This window comes from Dermacentor andersoni, chromosome 10, assembly GCF_023375885.2.
Source record: "Dermacentor andersoni chromosome 10, qqDerAnde1_hic_scaffold, whole genome shotgun sequence".
In the NCBI taxonomy this organism is placed as follows: domain Eukaryota; kingdom Metazoa; phylum Arthropoda; class Arachnida; order Ixodida; family Ixodidae; genus Dermacentor; species Dermacentor andersoni.
The window spans coordinates 44,514,371-44,533,547 of NC_092823.1; the positions used below are offsets into that span (position 1 = coordinate 44,514,371).

A 19,177-nucleotide genomic window follows, 5' to 3' on the forward strand; every position below is an offset into this window, starting at 1 on the left:
TACTCTTGCAACCGCAGGCTCCAACGGGCTAGTCTGCCTGAAGGATCCTTGAGGTTGGCAAGCCAGTACAGGGCGTAGTTTGATCGTTGACAGCCTTAAAGGGTCTACCGTACAAGTAGAGTCGGAATTTACTAATTGCCCACACAACCACTAAGCATTATTTTTCAGTGGTTGAGTAGTTTTTCGCAGCCTCGGTGAGACTGCGGCTTACATAAGCAATGGGGCTTTCCACACCAGCTCCCGCTGCACAAGAACTGCACCGAGACCCGTATTGCTGGTTTCAGTATGAATTTCAGTATCAGCGTTTTCGTCAAAATGAGCAAGTATTGGGGCCGCTTGCAAACGCTTGCGCAATTCATTGAACGACTGCTGCTGCTCGGCCGCCCAAATGAAAGGCACATTGTCGCGTGTGAGCCGTGTCAGAGGTTCAGCAATTCTCGAGAATCCCTCAACGAAGCGCCTATAATATGCGCACAAACCAAGGAAGCGTTGGGCAGCCTTCTTGTCTGTGGGTGGCGAAAACTCGGCTACGGCAGCTAACTTGTCGGGGTCTGGTCGGACGCCTTTAGGACCAACGACATGGCCAAGAAATTTGAGCTCTTGGAACCCGAAGTAGCATTTTTCTGGCTTGATCGTGAGGACGGCAGTACGGATCGCCGCGAGGACACTCTCCAGTCGTGCGAGATGATCATCAAACGTGCTGGAGAACACGACGACGTCGTCCAAGTATACGAGGCAGGTTTGCCATTTGAGTTCAGCAAGCACGGTATCCATCATCCGCTGAAAGGAGGCAGGTGCGGAACAGAGATCGAAGGGGAGAACTTTGAACTCATAAAGCCCGTCAGGTGTCACAAACGCTATTTTTCCACGGTCCTGTTCATCAGCTTCAATTTGCCAATACCCTGACTTAAGATCCAACGAAGAAAAAAACGTGGCATGTTGTAGACGAACCAATGCGTCGTCGATGCGTGGCAATGGATAAACATCGCGCTTGGTGACAAGGTTCAACTATCTATAATCTACACAGAAGCGTAGTTGTCTTTCTTTCTGACTAACACTACAGGGGAGGCCCACGGGCTTGTGGACGGCTGGATCACATCGTCTTGGAGAATCTCTTTCACCTGATGCTTGATCGCTTCCCTTTCCACTGGCGATACTCTGTAAGGATGCTGACGAACAGGAGGTCCGGACTCTTTCGTTATAATGAGATGCTTTGTGAAGGACATGCGCCGTACTTCGGACGACGTTGAAAAACAGTCTGCAAATTCATTCACGAGACTCTGTCACGACCCTGTCATTCACGAGACCCTTTCTGATTGTCTGGCAGAGCAGCGTTAACCTCAATCCGTTCTTTTAGGCTGGGTAACCAAGATTGCTGAGACGATGCGATTTCTAATGTGGCAATGTCAGTAACGTCAATGATTTCGCGAAGAAATGCAATTGTCGTTCCTCGCGGTACATGCCGATATTCTAGGCTAAAATTTGTTAGCAAGACGACCGAACATTTGTTGCGCACCTGAAGAAGCTCTCTGGCTATAAAGATGTGGCGCTCAAGAAGCAGGGGGATGTTTGCCTCAGCAATTACTTCGGCGCCGTCCTCCATGTCCCATCGGACAAGGGTAAGCACGCTGCTCTTGGGTGGCAACGTGACGTGATCGTCAGCTACGCGAAGCGCGATGTCATGGTGGTTGTCATTGCTGTTTGCTATGGCTTGCGTAGTAGCGAAGCTGACTCTTGACTCTTGCAAGTCAATGATGGCACCGTTCGCCTGAAGGAAATCCATGCCGAGTATAAGGTCCTTTGAACATTCAGGAAAAATGACGAAGTCGCCGACGTACGTGAAGCCCCGAACGTTGACTCGCGCCGTGCACCGGCCCATTGGAGTTATGAGATGCCCTCCTGCAGTACGAGCCTGAGTTACGGTCCATTGCGTCGAAACTTTGTTCAGTATCCGCGCGAGATTCAGGTTCATAAGAGACGTGTCTGCACCCGTGTCGATTAACGCCGTGGCTTCGTGGTCATCTATGGTAACCGGTACGTCGCAAGATACTGACATCGAACTACACTGTTTTGTCTGCGTCTCAATTACATCATATCGCGGTCGTCGTAGTGGAGGATCTTCAGTGTTCGCAACGTCAGCGACTTCACCTCCGCAGGTCGCTGGACTCAGTTTTTCCGGGAGGCAGGGCTGGGTGGACGACGCCTTGTTGCACTAGGCGTGAAGACGGGACTGGAAGACCTGTTTCGGGCGGGTGACGGTGACCGGGGGACACGAAATCGTGAGGCGAACGAGGTCCTGGTGTCCGCGAGGTAGGCTTCAATCTCCAGGGGGCGTTCACCATTGCGTGGGCACGGCGCATTCAGTGAAAACCCACGGAGGCCAGCTCGGCGTTAAGGACACGTCCTGTAGAGGTGATCAGCTTCACCGCAATCGAAATGGAAACACAAGGGCCTCCGGTCTGCAGTGCGCCATATGTCGCTCTTGCGGGGTGGTCGTGTTTCAGCCATGAATGGCGTGGGGCGACGCCTGAAGTTGCCAGTTGCTTGTTCAGAGCTCGTGCTCAGGCTCGTGCTCAGGTTGCAGAGGCTCGTGCTCAGGCGGCAGTCCTTGAAGTCGACGGCTTATCCGTACGTGAACTGGAGTAAGCTCGACCGGACTTCGTACTGGGCTTGTAGGCGGTGTTCGATCTGGGAGTGGTAGCATGTACCCCGCACCTCCACCACAAAAATGTAACGTAGATTGAAGACGGAGTCTTACAAAATAGACGCTTGTCTTTAATGGCGGGCCAGAAGAAAAATGTGCAGCTCACGCGCTTCATCATCTTTCATGGCGCGGACCTATGCACGCGCCGTCCCGCGGTGCGAGAGCCCCTCATCATTGTGTCAATATGACTGCGCTGATCTGTTTTGTTCTGATCTAGACTGCTGGTTAATATGATCTAGACAATCTTTACGGAAGGCGTAACGCTCCCGTCGAATGCGTTAGGAATGCTGCGATACACGACATGAATATCGAGGATGCAGGCTGAATATGCCAGCCCATCACTAAAATGTGACATATAAATCTGTGTTTAAGCAAAGAAAAATGTTTTTTGCTTCTTTGCTTTTGCGGTTGCTTTCTCGACTTTCATGGAGATATTAGTTTCAGCATCTAACCACCATGTTTAGACAAAGCAGTGTTTGCACTGTAAACGTGCCACAAGGCAATGCCTAAGACATTCATGAATTTACTTGGCCGTAAGTCCCCCGCAAAGTCACAACGAAGCAATAATCGAAGTGAATATTTAAGAAACATCCGCATTTAGTGCTAAAAATAACCTGGATTTGCTCGATTATAGGGCGCAATTTGCAAAAAAAAAATATTCACCAGAATGTGACACGCACGTTAGAACAAAGTACCAAAAAAATTGCACCAGTCAGATTCGAAATTCGCCCCCCCCCCCCCGCTCCCCCGACCTCCTAATATCACATTCGAATTTCCAATCTCGAAGTTAGAGCTTCTCAGCACTGGGGGTGCCATATGTTTATCATGGCCTTAAAAAATTGCGGTCTTCCAATGCAATCCATCGTTTTACAAAGAAGTTCATCGTATTTTTTCACTTTTGGCCGTGAGAAATCCTGTGAGCGTTAGAATAAAGTTGTAACTTTATACACGACCGATCAACAACGGTACAATAAAACTGGAGCCAAGGTTTTGACGAGGTGACTTGTCTTTGTCAGAGCAACACCAGCCACTTAGAAAGTATATGTCATGCTTATGATCGTTGGTCGGCAAAACATAAGGTGACTAGCGTTGTGCCACTAAATATGGCTCGCTAAAACATATTAAACCCTCTATTCGTATTGCTCCCAAACTGGCGTTGTCAAGGGGAACTACCAATATTATTAGAAATAAAAGGTTTGTACTAAAGTGATTGCAGAACGAAAGCTGCTTCCACAATCTTGAGCCATCGTATCATTCATGCAGGGTACATACGTTCATTTTTCTATTCGCTGATGGATTTCATGACAAATCAAATTTCTGCTTTTTTGACAGCTCTATGCGTTTCAATGGTGTTGAAACAGCCTTCGACTCACACTCACATGTACTCGTTCTCGCTCATAATAACGTCCATTCACAGTCGCCGGCACTCACTAATTATCAAACAGTCGAGAATGAAGCGGCATGTGGAGAAGGCGAATTTTGCTGCAGCACGATACGTTCCGCTGACCCAAGACCAGAGTAACCGTAAGTCGCTTGGGCAGGCCTTGGTAATGCCGCGGGGGCACAAACAGTCTGAGCGTGAGGACGTCTGTAAAGCACAAGGCACGCCGCACCGCTGACTGAGCAGTCTTCCAGATTGTCTTCGATTCGGACGGAGCCTGTTAGACGGAACCTCTAGTCGTTTAGCGAGCCAGATACCGCAGAAGTTGTCACAGATGTTCGGTGGCCAGTTTCATGTTCAAGCGCTGTTTTATGGTGGCACGCCCTACCTTAAAACTAAAGCATGCTCGAAAAAATGATTTGTCTTTATGTGGTATTACGCGCAAAAAATAATGCATGGCGCCTTTTTTCTTCCGTAGGTTCAAGTTAAGGGCGTATATGATCTTTCGTCGGGTCTTGCATCCCAATGTGGTGGGAGCATCATTACAAAGAACCTTATTCTGACTGCGGCGCACTGCTTGTTTGAAGAGTGAGTCCTCTAAAGTGCTTCTGCACTTGATAGAAACAGCAACCGGGCCGAGTTCATCGGTTAACGTCTTCGAAAACGAAGTACAAAGCAGACTATGTGAACAAATAATCAGAGAACACGAGCGCTGATTCATGACTAAATATTTAAATGAGGAGACGAGGTAATACGGAACACAAATAAATCACGTAGCACTTGCCAGATGTGCAAGGTGCGTCGGCACATTATGTCGCCTCTAAATTTAACTTTTTTGTTATGCAAGCTGATAAAAGTCTCGACTGTATCGCGGTTTACTTATTTCTTGTTCTTTCTTTAAATTTCGGAACAAAATTTTAGTTTGATCAAAGACGGTTCGGTTCCGAAATAAAAAGGCAAATAGACTATCAGGTAGCTTAGGCATATAATATGTACAAACATTCTACTTCACGTGTAAGTTAAGCTTCTAAACTACGCGCGTGTGCTTTATTTTCTCGCACTTAAAATATTTTTTGCACTGGATTCCTTGGCCACTTATGCTTAGTTTGGCGATATGGATAGGCCACTGAGCCTCTTGAGGGCTCACTTTCTTCGACTAGCAATCAAGAGAATCCTAGAAAAGCGACCCTAGGACAGAAAGCAAGCATAGAAAGCAGTCATAGGAAAGCAAGAATAGAAGCGTTTGCTTGCTCTCTTGATCTCGTATACCTTGTGGCAATCACAATATTATCGAGATCAGCTTTCTTTGCCTTCGTCAGGCGTTTTGAGCATCCGTCCGTCTGTCCATCCGTCTGTCCATCCGTCCGTCCGTCCGTCCGTCCGCTCGTCTGTACACGACGCAGCGGTTCAATTCGTCTAGCAGCTTGGGCCACTAGGTGTGTGCTCGTGGTCGTGATGGCGTTGTGGTCGTTGCATCGTCGTCATCCCAAGCTTTGTCATCCGGCTCTCGTCATGCCGTTGTCGTCGCACCTTTGTCGTCAAGCAATTGTAATGCATTCGTTATCACATCATCATCGTGAAGCGGTCGTGGTCGTTCCGTTGCCGTCACTAAGGCTTCATGATTAAACTCTCGTAATGCCGTCCTCATGACGCCATCGTCATCATGCGTACGTCGTCATACAGCCTTCGTGATACACCGTCGTCCCACCATCGGCGAAATACACTCGTAGTCTCTCTACTGTCCTCACACCGTTGTCATCGTCGCCATTGCGACGTCGTCATACAGTCGTAATCATGTATTCTTTGTCATAGCGTCGTTGCGGTGCCGTCGCGGTCTCCGTCGTCGTCACACTTACTTCATCATCCGACTCTTGTCACACAGTCAGCGTCATACTATTGTCGGCCCGCCGTCTTCATTATACCGCCTTAGCCGTTCCATCAACTTCATTGCTTCGTCATTCCATCAGTCACTGCATCGATGTCATCCCATTATGCTCATAGGCCACCTTGGCAAGCAAGTGTAGTAGCAGAATGGGCCGATACCGGAGACAGTCTACATCGTATGTAGCCGAAGCAACGGAAATCTCAGTATGACCACGGCAGATTTTGAATAAACGTGACCTCAGCAATACAGTGAGCCGCTACATTGCTTCAATGCTAATCGCATTACCGTCGAGAGTTATCGTGCGGTGGTTCTGCCGTGTCTTCTTTTTTTAGGTATAGTTTATCTTGCGCAATTCCATTGTAAACAAGGCAGCAGCCTTGTTTTTAGGGATAGGGATATTTAGGGATAGTAAAGATGGTAGAGCTGTTTTGCATGTAACCTATTTGGCAAGACCGCAGCCGCGGTCAACAAAGTCCGAGAGAGTTTGCAAAAAACAAAAGAGCTTTGTTTTAAAACCGCGGTGTCTGTCTAACACACTGGTGGACACCTTAACCGCGGTTTTGGGGCAAAGTATAGAATGCCACGAATGGAAAGCCTTACACATTTTTCCTAGCAGCATGATTTACAGTGAGTCTACCGGTGATGTGGACGTCGACGCGGGCGGTGAGGTCGATGCCCCACAAGAAGTCTAGTAGGCCTTGAATGGGGCTGCTACGCCTTGATCGCGTGGCACCGAAGGGAACAGGAGGTCCTGAAGGTTCGCCTTCCGGAAATAGAAGTGTCGGTATGCAGACACCATGCGGCTACTTTCAGCGTTGTGACCTGAACATTATAGAAAGAAATCTGAAACCAGGGCCTCATTTTCCTGAAAAACGAAGGAATTTCAGGGAGGTCGCTCGACCCTGCTGGGAGAGTCTTTCTGCGGTATGTACACATCCGATCCTCAGCACGAGTATGAAGGAGTGGTCTTTGCGCAAAAGGAATGTCCGACACTGGTCGCTGCTCTTCTCTAGCGGACGTTCGGTCACGTGACCTACACACAGGGCGCGCGAGAGGGTGCTCTCATGAAGCCACCAGTCTTTTCGGCGCGCCCTCCGAAGCTTCCCTTGCCCCTTTAGCCTACGGCGTTAGGGAGTGTCGTTTTCGCCGGTGAATTTTTGTTGTGAGTGAGCGACTTAAACGTCAGCGTCATTTGTTAAAGGACTCTGGTAACGGGCGGGTGTATCACTTAACCGTTGTTATAGGCTTGAATTTTTCTTTAAGGTTAAGGCCAATGGTTTTCAGTAAGCGCATGATTTGCAGTGAGACGCGTTGGTTGCGTTCCGCTAGCGCACGTCCTATGCAGACGGGATGAATGTTAGTGGCTGGATCCCCCGTGTGCGCTAAAGGCGGCAGTGTTCCGAGCTTTATCTTAAGCGTGCATGGAAGTTGTTAAGAGTTGACCCGTTTCTTTAAAAAGTCCTGAGTGCGTAAGTTACGCAAGTTTAGTTTAGCGGTTCCCTTAAAGCCTGTCCTGAGTAGAAGAAACGTGTGGGTGAGGTGCAAGCATGCGCTGTGAATTGTGACCAAAATATTGGCGATACTTTTGCCATGCACCGGCAGAGTCGACAAGGCTGCTCAGTGGCCCCAGTACGTGTGATAAGTAGTCCACTGTGATAGAGTGTGAAGAGGCTGTTCATGAAGTTAGGCCGTCTAAATGTTATGAAGCATTAGTTACTTAGAGCCTTTGGTTTAATTGTACGTATACATTTGCTATAGCAGAGCGCGACAGTCAGGCTTCGTCGGGCTCAGAGAAATGCAACCGCTCTCCCCGGTGGCACCCCCAAAATTTTGGCATCGAAAGTTTCGGTTCTTAGTTGAGCAGCTCATATTAAAATTGTAGTGTCATGCCCAGTGGTTTAACAGCTGATTCCGGGGTCGGTGGAAGGTGCGCCCTTCGGTGGGATCGTGGGCACGTGCAGACCTCCTGTTGCACGCAGGAGATGCTAGGTCGCGTATTGTGACCGAACAATGCAGCCAAGCCGTCTCTCTCTTTGGGCGTCTGCGCGTTGTGTGGTACTGCGTTGCAGGGATCGGCTCTTCCGCGCCGGTTGTTGTAAGATGGTTGCAAGCATTCCGAGTTTGCAGTTGTTACAGAAGGCCAAGTCGTTTTCTTGGTCACCAGCCATTCTCCTCCTGCCCAGCGGTTGTGCGCGCTGGCCAGTCGACATTTTCCGGTCCGCGGGGGAGACGTTAAGTTTTGCGAACTCGTCGAAGAGCGGAGGCCGGGGTCAGTGTGCTACCGACGTCAAACAGCATTCCACGGTGTCGATGCGAACGCTGAAATGCTGAAAGATTCGGCTTTTTTACCAGAAGGTGCGCCTTTCAGTGGCGGCAATTTGGTAGACTTCGGCCTGGGAACGAGACGTCGGAGGGTTTCCCCGAATTTCACCGAGAGACGGCAGGACCTGAAGTGGCTATACCTTCTGGCGAGCTTGGGCCACTGACCTCTCCTCGGTCGTCATTGAAACACTGGGTCTGGTATGCTGACTTCCCCCTTTCCAAGATCAGCTTGGAGCCGGCACGTGCCATCCTTCTCTTCTTCGGAGGCGGTGCGCTGCGTCATTACGAACCACTGCACTGGTTGAGGGAGACACGATCTGGTCACCCAGCGAGTGATCTAGTGGAGCGTGCTTTCCCAGAACGACGTAGTAGCTATGACGCGTAGCTTCTGCGTGCTACGATGTACGGCGCTCCGTGCTCCTGTGAGTGCGAGTATGACTTTTCTCTGTAAATGAGTTTGCCTCACCTATGTAAACAACCCGCCCTCTCCCTGTGCCGTTTCTCCATCCTCTCGCCCTCGTACTCAACACTAAAAAGCAACCATCGTTAGGAAGGCACGGACGACATCATGGACCCGCTAAGCGTTACTATGGCCCCCCTGTAGCGTAGGCCATGGCTACCCGCTTCGAGACGCACGGGTGGCGCAGGCTAGAAGCCGACCCCGCACGGGACGCCAGACACGGAAGTCTGCGACCCCGAAATCCTATAGACTGCAACCCAGTTACGCCTTCTATGTTTACAGTAGCAGGAAAACCAGATGTGGACAACAGAAAGCCAGAAAACGAGAAGCAGGAGGAAACGGTAATCTTTCAGCAGCAAGTTATTCATTTATTTCGAAAAAAGAGAGAAATATTTAGGAAGAAAAGAAGGAATAAATTGTATGTTTTGTTTTACGCTGCGCAATCTACAGATGTTCACATTGGCCGACTACATCCTGGCGTACAGGAAAAGAAGTGCGCTTCAGTTTAGTAGCTCTGGCTGCGCTGCTACTGAAAGCTGTAGCCGGGTGTAGGTAGGTTCCTGTTTCGCCTCGCTTTTATTAAAAAAGACGATAATGCACGACCGACGGTGGAATGGAACCTCTGCCGTCGAGCACAGCAGCCAAGCCCTCTAACCAATACATGGCTCGATTTTTTTTTTGCTCGTACGTCACTGATATTTGTAAGCTGGGGTGCGATTTTGTAGAAATGACTTTTTTCATGCCAATGCCTTCTCGCGTGACGTCACCGATTTTGGAAATTGTGTGTACGTAGGCACGACGTTTTCTTGGATCGTCCAATCAGAAGCTCCCTTCATTGGCCGGATGTTTCTTTCGTATTCTCTTCTCTTTTTCCGGGACTGTATAGCAAATTTGTTTTGTAAAACGGCACTTAATAAAAGCGGACTTCCATGCTGCGTAAAGCAAATTCATTTTGTTACAGTACAACGCAAAAGCTGCCGCAGTCCAAAGAAATGCAAACGCAAGTGCTCTATTTTTGAAGTCGTAGCCACATAGTAGTCGGATGTGCATCCAATCCATGCCGTTGAGCGCAAGCAAAATGGCAGCCTTTGTTTACCTGTGAACAGCTGACAGCCCCTAGCGTGTCTGTCTGAACAGCTGACAGCCCCTTGCGTGCCCGTAATTGCGGCCCCGCCCCCGTCAGATACTGATTGAGGTGAGTAATTATTGCTCGTGTAGTGCTTGCATTGTCGTGTGGTTTTCGCTGCATGTCTGACGTGTGATAATTTCTTCTTTAGGAAGAGCCAAGAAGAATTATCCGTAGCCCCCGAGGTGAAACTTTGCAACATAGTGGATCGAGAACTGTCAAGGCATTTTCCATAGGGCACCGCCATGACATAACGATAGCTTCCTTAAAGTTATCGCTGCATCGGTAATACTTCCTGCACTGATACGCTCCGAGAAAGAAGCTGCTACAACATTAAATGTGAGTAGTGACTTCACCTTTTTTTACATTAGTGGTATAAAAAGGCAGAAATAAGTCGTAGTGAGCACTTTATGCAGGCGCTTAGCTTAGACAGAATGTTTGCCTCTAAATTTCTTACTGTGCTGCGGGCCGGCTGAAATTCCCAATTTGACAAAGAGAAAATGGCAGCAAAAGGGCCGCGGGTGTCCAAAGAGCAGGCGGCTATTCTCGTGCAGTTCATCGAGCAGCACCCATACCTGGCGAGAGCTTCTACAGAGTTCTCGCCACGTATGACTGCTGCTCGAAAAAACGAACTGTGGGAGGAGGTGGCGGCGGTGCTTAACGCACAGGGGCCAGCCGTAAAGGCCACCAGCCGTTGGCGGAACCATTGGGCCAAGATGGCCCATAAAGCGAAAAAAGAAGCGGCCAGGGCCGCGAGCGAGAAGAGGTGAGCTTCTAATGATGCTGACAGTAACGTAGTTCCACGTTGTCGTTGTTGCCGTGTTTGCAGGGCTACTGGAGGTGGCAAAGTGGGTGGCGTGGACGGCCGCGTCCTCGACGTCCTTATGAGGACAGGAGGGGTCCTTGTTTCCCCCCCTGAGTACTTCCCCGATAGCGAGGTGCGTACATTGGATTTAAAAAAGTGTTGTTTGTGTGACCTGCTGTGACCTCACAAATTTTCAGCATTACATTGGAACACAATATTGCAAAATTTTTAAGCCCTTTTTTTTGTGCAAGTGACAATATAGGTTATGTACTCTGAGCAGCAACTTGTGTACATGATGCGCATTGCACACACTGCTCGCAATGTCTGAACACTACTCTGATTGCAGGACGAGGCAAGTTCAGAGGAAGCTGCAGGGCCCAGCGGTTCCCGCAGAAATCTACCAGCGACAACTGCTTTCGTGGTGTCGGGCCCTGCAGCTGTTGCTGGGCCAAGTGGCCTTACACGTAAGGCAGTGACCTAGCTTTTGTAGTAGCATTGTTGTTTGCAGTTGCTGTATGATCTTGCTATGAAGTAAAGTACGTCACTCTGCTGTTATTACCTTTGTGTCCAACATCCAGCTCTCATTCATGAAGGAGAAATGCAAGACTACAAATGACTTGATGTTGTAATAGAGATTCCTTGTGCTTCTTATGGGTTACTGCTACCAGCAACTTTCTGTGGCATCTTTTGCTCTAACTACCTGTTTTGTGTATCATTATTGTAGCTATGCAGCTATAATGACATTTCAAAGTGACTGGTTAGGACAATCAATCTGTGTAGGTCGGATAACAGTGAATGAGCAGTCTTTGCTTTTGCCTTGCATGAAGAGCCACCGGCTACGCCCCAGGTGCTGCGGCCTACGCCCCAGGTGCTGCAGCCTACCCCCCAGGTGCTGCGGCCTACCACCCAGGTGCCGCGGCCTACCACCCAGGTGCCGCAGCCAACCCCGCAGGTGCCGCAGCCAACCCCGCAGGTGCCGCAGCCAACCCCGCAGGTGCCGCAGCCAACCCCGCAGGTGCCGCAGCCAACCCCGCAGGTGCCGCAGCCAACCCCGCAGGTGCCACAGCCTACCCCCCAGGTGCCGCAGCCTACCCCTCGAGAGCCACGGGCACCCCGTAGACAGCCCAGGCAGCAGGAACTTGATGGTGCTGTGATGACGGCTACTGCCGCATACGTTCGCCAGAGCCAGTTGGAGGAAGCCAGAGTTCAAGAGGACACTCGCTTCCGCCAACAACTGCTGGAACAAAACCGGCAGGTATGTGCAAGGCCACAGATGTATATTTTTCTGCGTATGAAATTGATGAGCATATGACCTCTCTAAAAATTATATTAATCAGTGAACAAGCATAATGTATACGTGTAGTCCTGTGGTGATATCTTGTACACATTCGCGTGATATAACATGTGTAAATATCTACGCAATTATGTGGCAAAAAGAAAAAAGTGGCGTTGAATTCAAGGAAGCAGGTATAGCAATGTAACACTTCTTAATGGAATGCGACGGCACAAGTTTGATGGGCCAGAAAGATATTTCCAGTGTTTGAATATACAATGACAAGACAATAGCCTGCAAATGGGGATGAATGCAACACACAAAGGCCCTGTTACTGAGCTTCTGTAATTAAACTAATTACACATCTTTGCTAACAGCACCACGAGGCCCACCTGCAGAGCCTGCGGCAGCACCACGAGGCCCACATGGAGAGCCTGCGGCACCTCGGGGAGGAGGTGGCGGCAATGCGGGAAGTGGAGTCTCAGCGCCTCGAAGTGCAGCGGCAACGCCTCGAAGTGGCGCGTCGGTCGCACGAGACCAACGAGCGCCTGCTTCAGCTGCTGCTGGCTGCACTGGGGCATGGTGGCAGCCAAGCCCCTCCCCCCTCTCAGGCCCCACATAATTAAAGGTAGCATAGGCAAGGAATTTGTAACTTATCTTAAAATTTGCTGATGTATTAATGATATGAAGGGCAAATATTGCTAGTTTGCAAATAAATAATTGCTGAAGTCACCCTTTAATGCAACCATAAGTAGCATAGCCGTTGCAGCATGAATTTTTTCTTCAAGGTTTACTTCAGCCATAAGAGCGTGCACACCATCAGGCTCACCTGCAAAAGTGCCTGTAGGCCTGGTGTGTGTGGGCATTCCGACTGTGGCACTGCAATTTTGAGGTGCCTAGTTATTGTCATGTCAATTTAAGCACGACGCCACACTGCAAGTGTTCTACAATTTAATCCTTGTCATCGAATGGTGAAATTTTCAGGCCTTACTATAATGTCGAAAGCAACCTGTCAATATACACAGTAAAAAAGAAAAAAGTTATGAAAATTCCTTGCCTATGCTCCTTCTTTTCATTTGTAATGTTTATTTTTTGTTTGTTGCATATGCATATTTGTTTGTGTCACTACGTACTGAGCTGGAATGTCTCTTTTCTTGCACATCTGTCTCATTATCAAACAATTTGTTGTCATTCAGTAATCTTTCAGGTTGTGATACATTGTATTTTAGCCCTTGTGGTGCAATTTGTGTGTAATATTTATGCAGTTTGTCTTACTGAATATCATAATATGGTGCTATGGCTCTTTCACTTTGAGCACCACAACAGCATGTTCCTTTCACATGTAGTGATGTACCTATACATTTCGCTGTGATAAATATTCGGTTGGCATGTGATTTAAGCACCTGCTCATTTCTGTTGCTGGTGCAGTTTAAGCCAGTTGTTATTACTGTGTACTTGTGCAGTGTACAACAGTTTTCTTAAACGATGCATGCCGTTACCTGTGATATATTATGATGCAAGAACAATGTGATCCGATATTTATTCCAACATGTCTGTGATATGTTGCATAATGTCTCTACTACTGAGTACTCATGATTCTCACACTTCTTCAATGTAGAGACTGTCGCATGTGATGTGTACATAAACAAGTGTATGTTGAAGGCTGAAATACAGAAAGGTGCAGTTTTCCTCTAGTGCTTTTATTTACACATCGCAACCACATTTCTAGTGCTAGCTTGCACTGTACAAATATTACTGTTTAACATTGCTGAGTTCTGCTATATACAAGTGAGGTCACTTTGTTGAAATCTGTCAACTGCTCGTGCGTGCACACACTTCGCGGGAGCCACAGCGTTTGACATGTCGGATGACCAGTTGGACGGCATTTTCGTCACTCGAAAGGAACTTTGCCGTTGTTGCGAGACAAAATGGTGGAGGACCTAGAAGCTGCGCGTGCAACAGCACGTTCCATGGAGCGGAAGGTGTGACGTGCACTGTACATCTTGGCTTCTGTGAGCTTCTCTGTGCTAGTAGAAAGTGAGGAGACAGGCGCTTATGTCCATCAATGCGTAAGGGGATACGAGTAAGAATCAGGCTACATGCATCTAGATGACGACAGCAGCAACAAGCAAATTGTGGCAGACACTTTGAATATGCACTTATTTTTAGCTTGCTTTCAATCTCATGTGTCACCTCTAACGATACTGTTTTACTTACTATAAGTGCAGGCTTTACATAACCCTTCACTACACAACTTTTATGTACCCACCGTGGTTGCTCAGTGGCTATGGTGTTAGGCTGCTGAGCACGAGGGATTGAATCCCGGCCGCATTTCGAAAACACCCGTGTACTTAGATTTAGGTGCACGTCAAAGAACCCCAGGTGGTCGAAATTTCCGGAGCCCTCCACTACGGCGTGCCTCATAATCGGAAAGTGGTTTTGGCACGTAAAACCCCATAATTTAATTTTTTTAACAACTTTTACATTTCTCAACAAATCATGAATGCTTTGCATTACGCAGACATCAACTACAACTTAGCACGGGAAATGTATCTGCAATTTCACAGCATGAAATGCACAATGCAATTACTTAAAACTGTGTGCATGCACCTAACGATGCTGACGCTGCTGTTGACGTCGCAGCTGCCGCCGCACGCTCCTCAAATAACGCATGTGCTGCGCACGGGTTGTGCCAAACATGCCAATGACATTGTCGCGAACAGCCCGCCCTCTCAAGTAGTGCATTCTAGAGCCCGTGTTACGGGGCAGACTGTGTGGCGTGGGGTCGCCGTTATTGTCAAGCTCACTACTACTACTGCTGCTGCTGCTGTCGTCATCACTGTCATCGCCTGACTCGTCGCCTTCAGAAAGGCGAAGGTTGTGCAACACAGCACATGCCGCGACAATGTTGGCTGCACGTTCCGGCTCGTAGAGGAGGGTGCGATATCGCTGAAGACAGCGGAAACGGCTCTTTAAGAGCCCAATGCACCTCTCCACTACGGAACGCATGGCGGCATGTGCTGTGTTGTACTGCCCCTCGGCTGTGTGCACTGGAGGATGGCCAGGAACCGGGGTCAGGAGCCACGGCTCCAAGGGGTAGCCACTGTCACCTGCACAAAGATGGAAATAGTACATTGAGTACTCCGCTGACGAGAGGCAAGTTGTCAACTGAGGAAAGCTACAGCATCATTCAACAAAGGTAGACTTCAGGGTTGCAAGTCCCAAGTAAAAGCATGAGTTGAGCATGTCCATACCCGTCACAAACTCTTAACCAATTTACAAGTGTACGCGGTGCCTGCCACAAACAAGAAATCAACACTTGTTGGTGCTATCAATGACAGTAGTAGCAGTAATGTGTGTTCATTTCTTCTGCTTCTGGCAGTCACTGGGTGCAGAAAGCACTAATACGTGTTGCTTTCGTCAGCTCCTCGCAGACACATAATGTGCTTGTAACTTAACACTTCGAACATTGCCAATGGTGGCAGTCAATGTCTTAATTTTCTTTTTTTACTCCGGAATTACTGATGTTCTTGTGGTTTGGTTAAAAGTTTGGGTTGGAGCGGACACGGCGTTCTGCGCTGCTGAAGCGTGACTGCGCCAAAAAAAAATGTTTTTTTCTCACCGAGGAGGTATTCCCCGGCATTCACGATGCGCCCCGCTTGGAACCGCCGGCGCAACCATGTCGTCCGCCAGACAAAAGCGTCGTGGTCCGACCCCGGTCGCATAGGGTCCAAGGCCAAGATTTTCATGTCCGCGTCGCAGATCTGAGGTAAAACGTAAACCAGAGAAAGTGCCCGTTGGCAAGAGCAACGTAACTTTCAAAAAGGATCGCAGAAAACGTGAGTTTTACTTACGAACATGCAGTTGAGGGCGTAGTATCCCTTGCGGCACATGAACACAGCCTTGCGCTCACCCTTGGGTGCGATGATGGCTATGAGGCTGCCGTCTACGCATCCGATGACGCCGGGGATAACGCCGCGCCGAAGGAAACCCTCCTTCACGGCTGCCTTTTCCTCGGCTGTCTTTGGAAAATGGACCCACTTGTTGCGGGCCCCTGCGTTCACGACAGCCTCTGCCACACGTCGCACGCACTCGCTCACCGTCGACTGCGACACACGGATCGTCTCCTCGCTCCCAACGGACGCTTGGAAGCTCCCGGTAGCAAAGAAGCGCAGCGCACACAACACTTTCCGCTCCACCGACAGTCCCGTCGCTCGCTCAGCTTCTAGTTCCCCCGCCAGTTCCTCGCACAACAACCGCACCGTTCCCTTCGAGAGGCGAAAACGCCGTCGAAAATGGTCATCCGGCATGTCAAACGCGTCGTCTGGCTCTCCCTGTTCACGCCGGCGACGGCGAAGAGCCACGGCCATAGCGATCAGAGGGGCGGCCATTTTTTTCATGCCTTCGGAAACGACCCTGCCTCAGGCCGTTCCAAAAATCCGTGCCTTTTGCTCCGCATAATGAGTGCCTCAACGTCACGATGACGATTACAGTTTTTGCGGGTTCCTGACGTCGCGTGATTGACAGACAAAATGGGCGCGGCCCGGTCATTTTCGACCAATGGCTGCTCAGTGATGGCGGCAAAAGGCATGGAAAAAGTAATAGAATTGCTACAAAATCGCACCCCTGTCAAGAAACGGGCAATAGGCCCCGATCGGGTGCATACTTATCAAATTACAAAGCCAGCCAGCTCTTTCAAAGGCTCGGTCAGCCACTTTCGCGTCTTTTTCGTTTGACTGCTGGCGCTCTAAGGAGCCGTCGCAGCTTTCACTATCTCCCAGACCGACCCACTTTCCGCGTTGGGCGCAAATAAAAAAAAATTGTGCGACATGGCACCGGCTTGACGATCGCCCACGTTGTTCCTGCTCTAACATTTCTTCACTGTAGTACAAATGGGATCGTCGATTTACTTTACACATCACACAGCCGTAGGTAGTACATACAAGAGGTACGATTGCATAGCACATCACCTCTGATGACGCCGCGATCCACGTTTTTCTCCGAGAACGCTTGTGCGCTACCGACATAGAAAGCAACAATTAGCATATAGTGGGTTCGCGTCGAACGGCTGGCGCAGGAATTCTAGCGTGCTCCTGGTTACGACGTCACAGACACGTACGGTGACGCCCCCCCCCCCTCTCCCTCCCACCCAACACAGACACAACTACTCAATTTTCGCAAACACGCTGGTCCTTTTCGTATCGCATTGCGGAGCCCCGAACAATACTAGCTAACCAGGGCCGCTATCTTGTACACGTTCGAAAAGCCGACGTTCGATTTCGCCTCACGCGATTGGACTAGATTGGCCTAGTCCGCGATATCGGCGCAGCCTGGACAATCGCGCGAGGCGAAATCGAACGTCCGCTTTTCGAACGTGCACAAGATAGCGGCCCTGGTACCAGCAAAACGGTTCGCATAACATTTATTCCTGCAGCAGTCTGCCATAATTTGCTTATATTCTTTCCTAAAAACCTCTACATACAGTAAAGTTACGTATAACTGTAACGATGTGGGCTCCAGCTCTCTTCTGCCTCTTTTCCCCCCCAATACTCTAAACGCCTCTTGCTTATCTTGACTGCTGACCACAGTATAGTGAATAAACATCTACCGGCGAAAAGAGTACTTAATGTATATACGCTGATCTTGTTACAGTTGTTAACACACGCTTCTTTACTTCAGAGGCGCCTTTGCGCTAAAGGTCATGGTGGTGTACAAATCCAACCTGTATAATAATGGTAAAGCACTTGAAGCTGAAAAGATGATGCTGCACCCAAAATTCGTAAACAAGTTAGGGATGGTCCATGACGTCGCACTTGTGAAAGTAAGTTTGAAATTCTGAAGCATGCTTCAGCGATCATACAAGCACTTTAGCCTTATGCGGTACACTAAAAGGTGCACGCATAAAGAAGAGGTACAGCGCTTTTGTGTTGCTCTTTTAGACAAGATTTTAGTAAATATTCTGAATGAAGGGAATGAATATTTACAAGAATTTATGTCCTAGAGGGGCACGCTCATGAACGAGGGGCGCCGCATAGGAAAGCACCACTTTATTATCGACCAAGCCGGTATTTCGTTGCATGTGCCTACCTCGGCAGTGTTTTGCATACCGTCCCCAATGAAATTTAGTAGCAACAGAAGAAAAAAAAAAGAATAGAAAATACATTCCTGAACAATAGGATTGTAGTGTTCCAATGCCAGTCATTTCATTTAACATCACATGACATAACTGCGAACAAAAATGTCTCAATTCAGTTTTTCTAAACTAAACTGTTCCAAAGAGGAATATCAGTTTTCAATTTCGATATGCTGACAACGTTGCTTACAGCAGTCAGGTAGGTGACGTCATATGTGTAACGCCACAGAAGCTTCGCCTTCGGGGGACTGCGAAAATGCAAGTGCCTCCTCGTGCTCTTTACAAATGCCATCTACGTAAACAAATTTTAAAGAAATATTTTTTGCCCGTATATATGCGCTTAGGTGCACAGGGACCGTCAAAATTTGTTCAAATTGATCAGAACTTCATTTTCACAGAAGTGATCCACAGAACCTGTTATATGCTATGGCCAGGACAAGAGTAAATGAAGGAGCACCTAACCCACAGGCAAAAAAAAAAAAAAAAAAGAAACGTTTATTGGACTTGCATATTAGAAAGCGTTATTTTACGTACTATTTTATTATTTAAGCTTTTGAGCTATTATTGCTTACCGGTGCTGCGCAAGTGTGTGCGCTGTCACAAAAGACGACAGTTCACTTGATTGGTGGAAAGTTATTGGGTGTACTGACATCGCATAATTGTAGATGGGATTAAACACACAGCACGAGGAATACCGAAGAAAGGAAGAGAAAAAAAAAAAAACTAAAATCCCGAAGGCGTTGTCAGCTGCGCCATGTATGAAACTGGTTGAAGTAGCTTCTTGGTAGTGCACTCACCCAGTTGCCAGCCTCCGGGACCAGAAGTACACCGAAGACCTCCTAAATCGCTCTTTCCATATTGACAGCCCTGCAGCTTTCCACGTCTTCATTGGCGCTGGTCTATCAGTTGATGTTAACGCAAATACAGGACCTCTTCAATATTCGGCGTTCTGACAGCCCACTGGCTGTCAGCCCACTGTCTTCTGGCAGCCAGACGGCAGCTAGATAGTTCCTGCAGCGCTCACAGGTGACGTCTTGACCACGTGGGTAGGGAACCGAAGAGGAGTCTAAGCCGCCCGAACGTCGCGA

The 19,177-nt window shown here is 48.7% G+C and overlaps 3 protein-coding genes across 11 annotated transcripts in view; 2 read left to right on the forward strand and 1 right to left on the reverse strand.

Moving 5' to 3' along the window:
* LOC126546333 (chymotrypsinogen A-like) overlaps positions 1-19,177 on the forward strand; it is a 128,948-nt gene that overhangs the window by 93,303 nt on the left and 16,468 nt on the right. For all 7 annotated transcript variants that reach the window (XM_055062227.1, XM_055062226.1, XM_055062224.1 and 4 more), the window contains 2 exons: positions 4,564-4,673; positions 17,636-17,777. In XM_055062227.1, coding sequence (XP_054918202.1) covers positions 4,564-4,673; positions 17,636-17,777 — 252 coding nt within the window. The remainder of the gene's footprint in view (positions 1-4,563; positions 4,674-17,635; positions 17,778-19,177) is intronic.
* Positions 9,458-13,645, forward strand: LOC129380628 (uncharacterized). Of its 3 annotated transcripts, XM_055062221.2 has the most exons (6): positions 9,458-9,947; positions 10,030-10,217; positions 10,708-10,816; positions 11,030-11,147; positions 11,511-11,938; positions 12,334-13,645. In XM_055062221.2, coding segments are annotated over exons 2-6 (906 nt in total). In that variant the 5' UTR covers positions 9,458-9,947; positions 10,030-10,215; the 3' UTR covers positions 12,583-13,645. The 3 variants fall into 3 exon arrangements, with proteins under 3 accessions (XP_054918196.1, XP_054918195.1, XP_054918194.1); XM_055062220.2 differs by having other exon boundaries at positions 9,458-10,217; XM_055062219.2 differs by lacking the exons at positions 9,458-9,947; positions 10,030-10,217 and adding an exon at positions 10,227-10,644.
* Positions 13,641-16,579, reverse strand: LOC129380627 (putative nuclease HARBI1). The gene is made up of 3 exons (XM_055062218.1): positions 15,811-16,579; positions 15,579-15,720; positions 13,641-15,066 (listed from the first exon to the last, which is right to left on the reverse strand). Exons 1-3 carry the CDS (start codon positions 16,354-16,356, stop codon positions 14,567-14,569), a joined length of 1,188 nt encoding a protein of 395 aa, XP_054918193.1. The 5' UTR covers positions 16,357-16,579; the 3' UTR covers positions 13,641-14,566.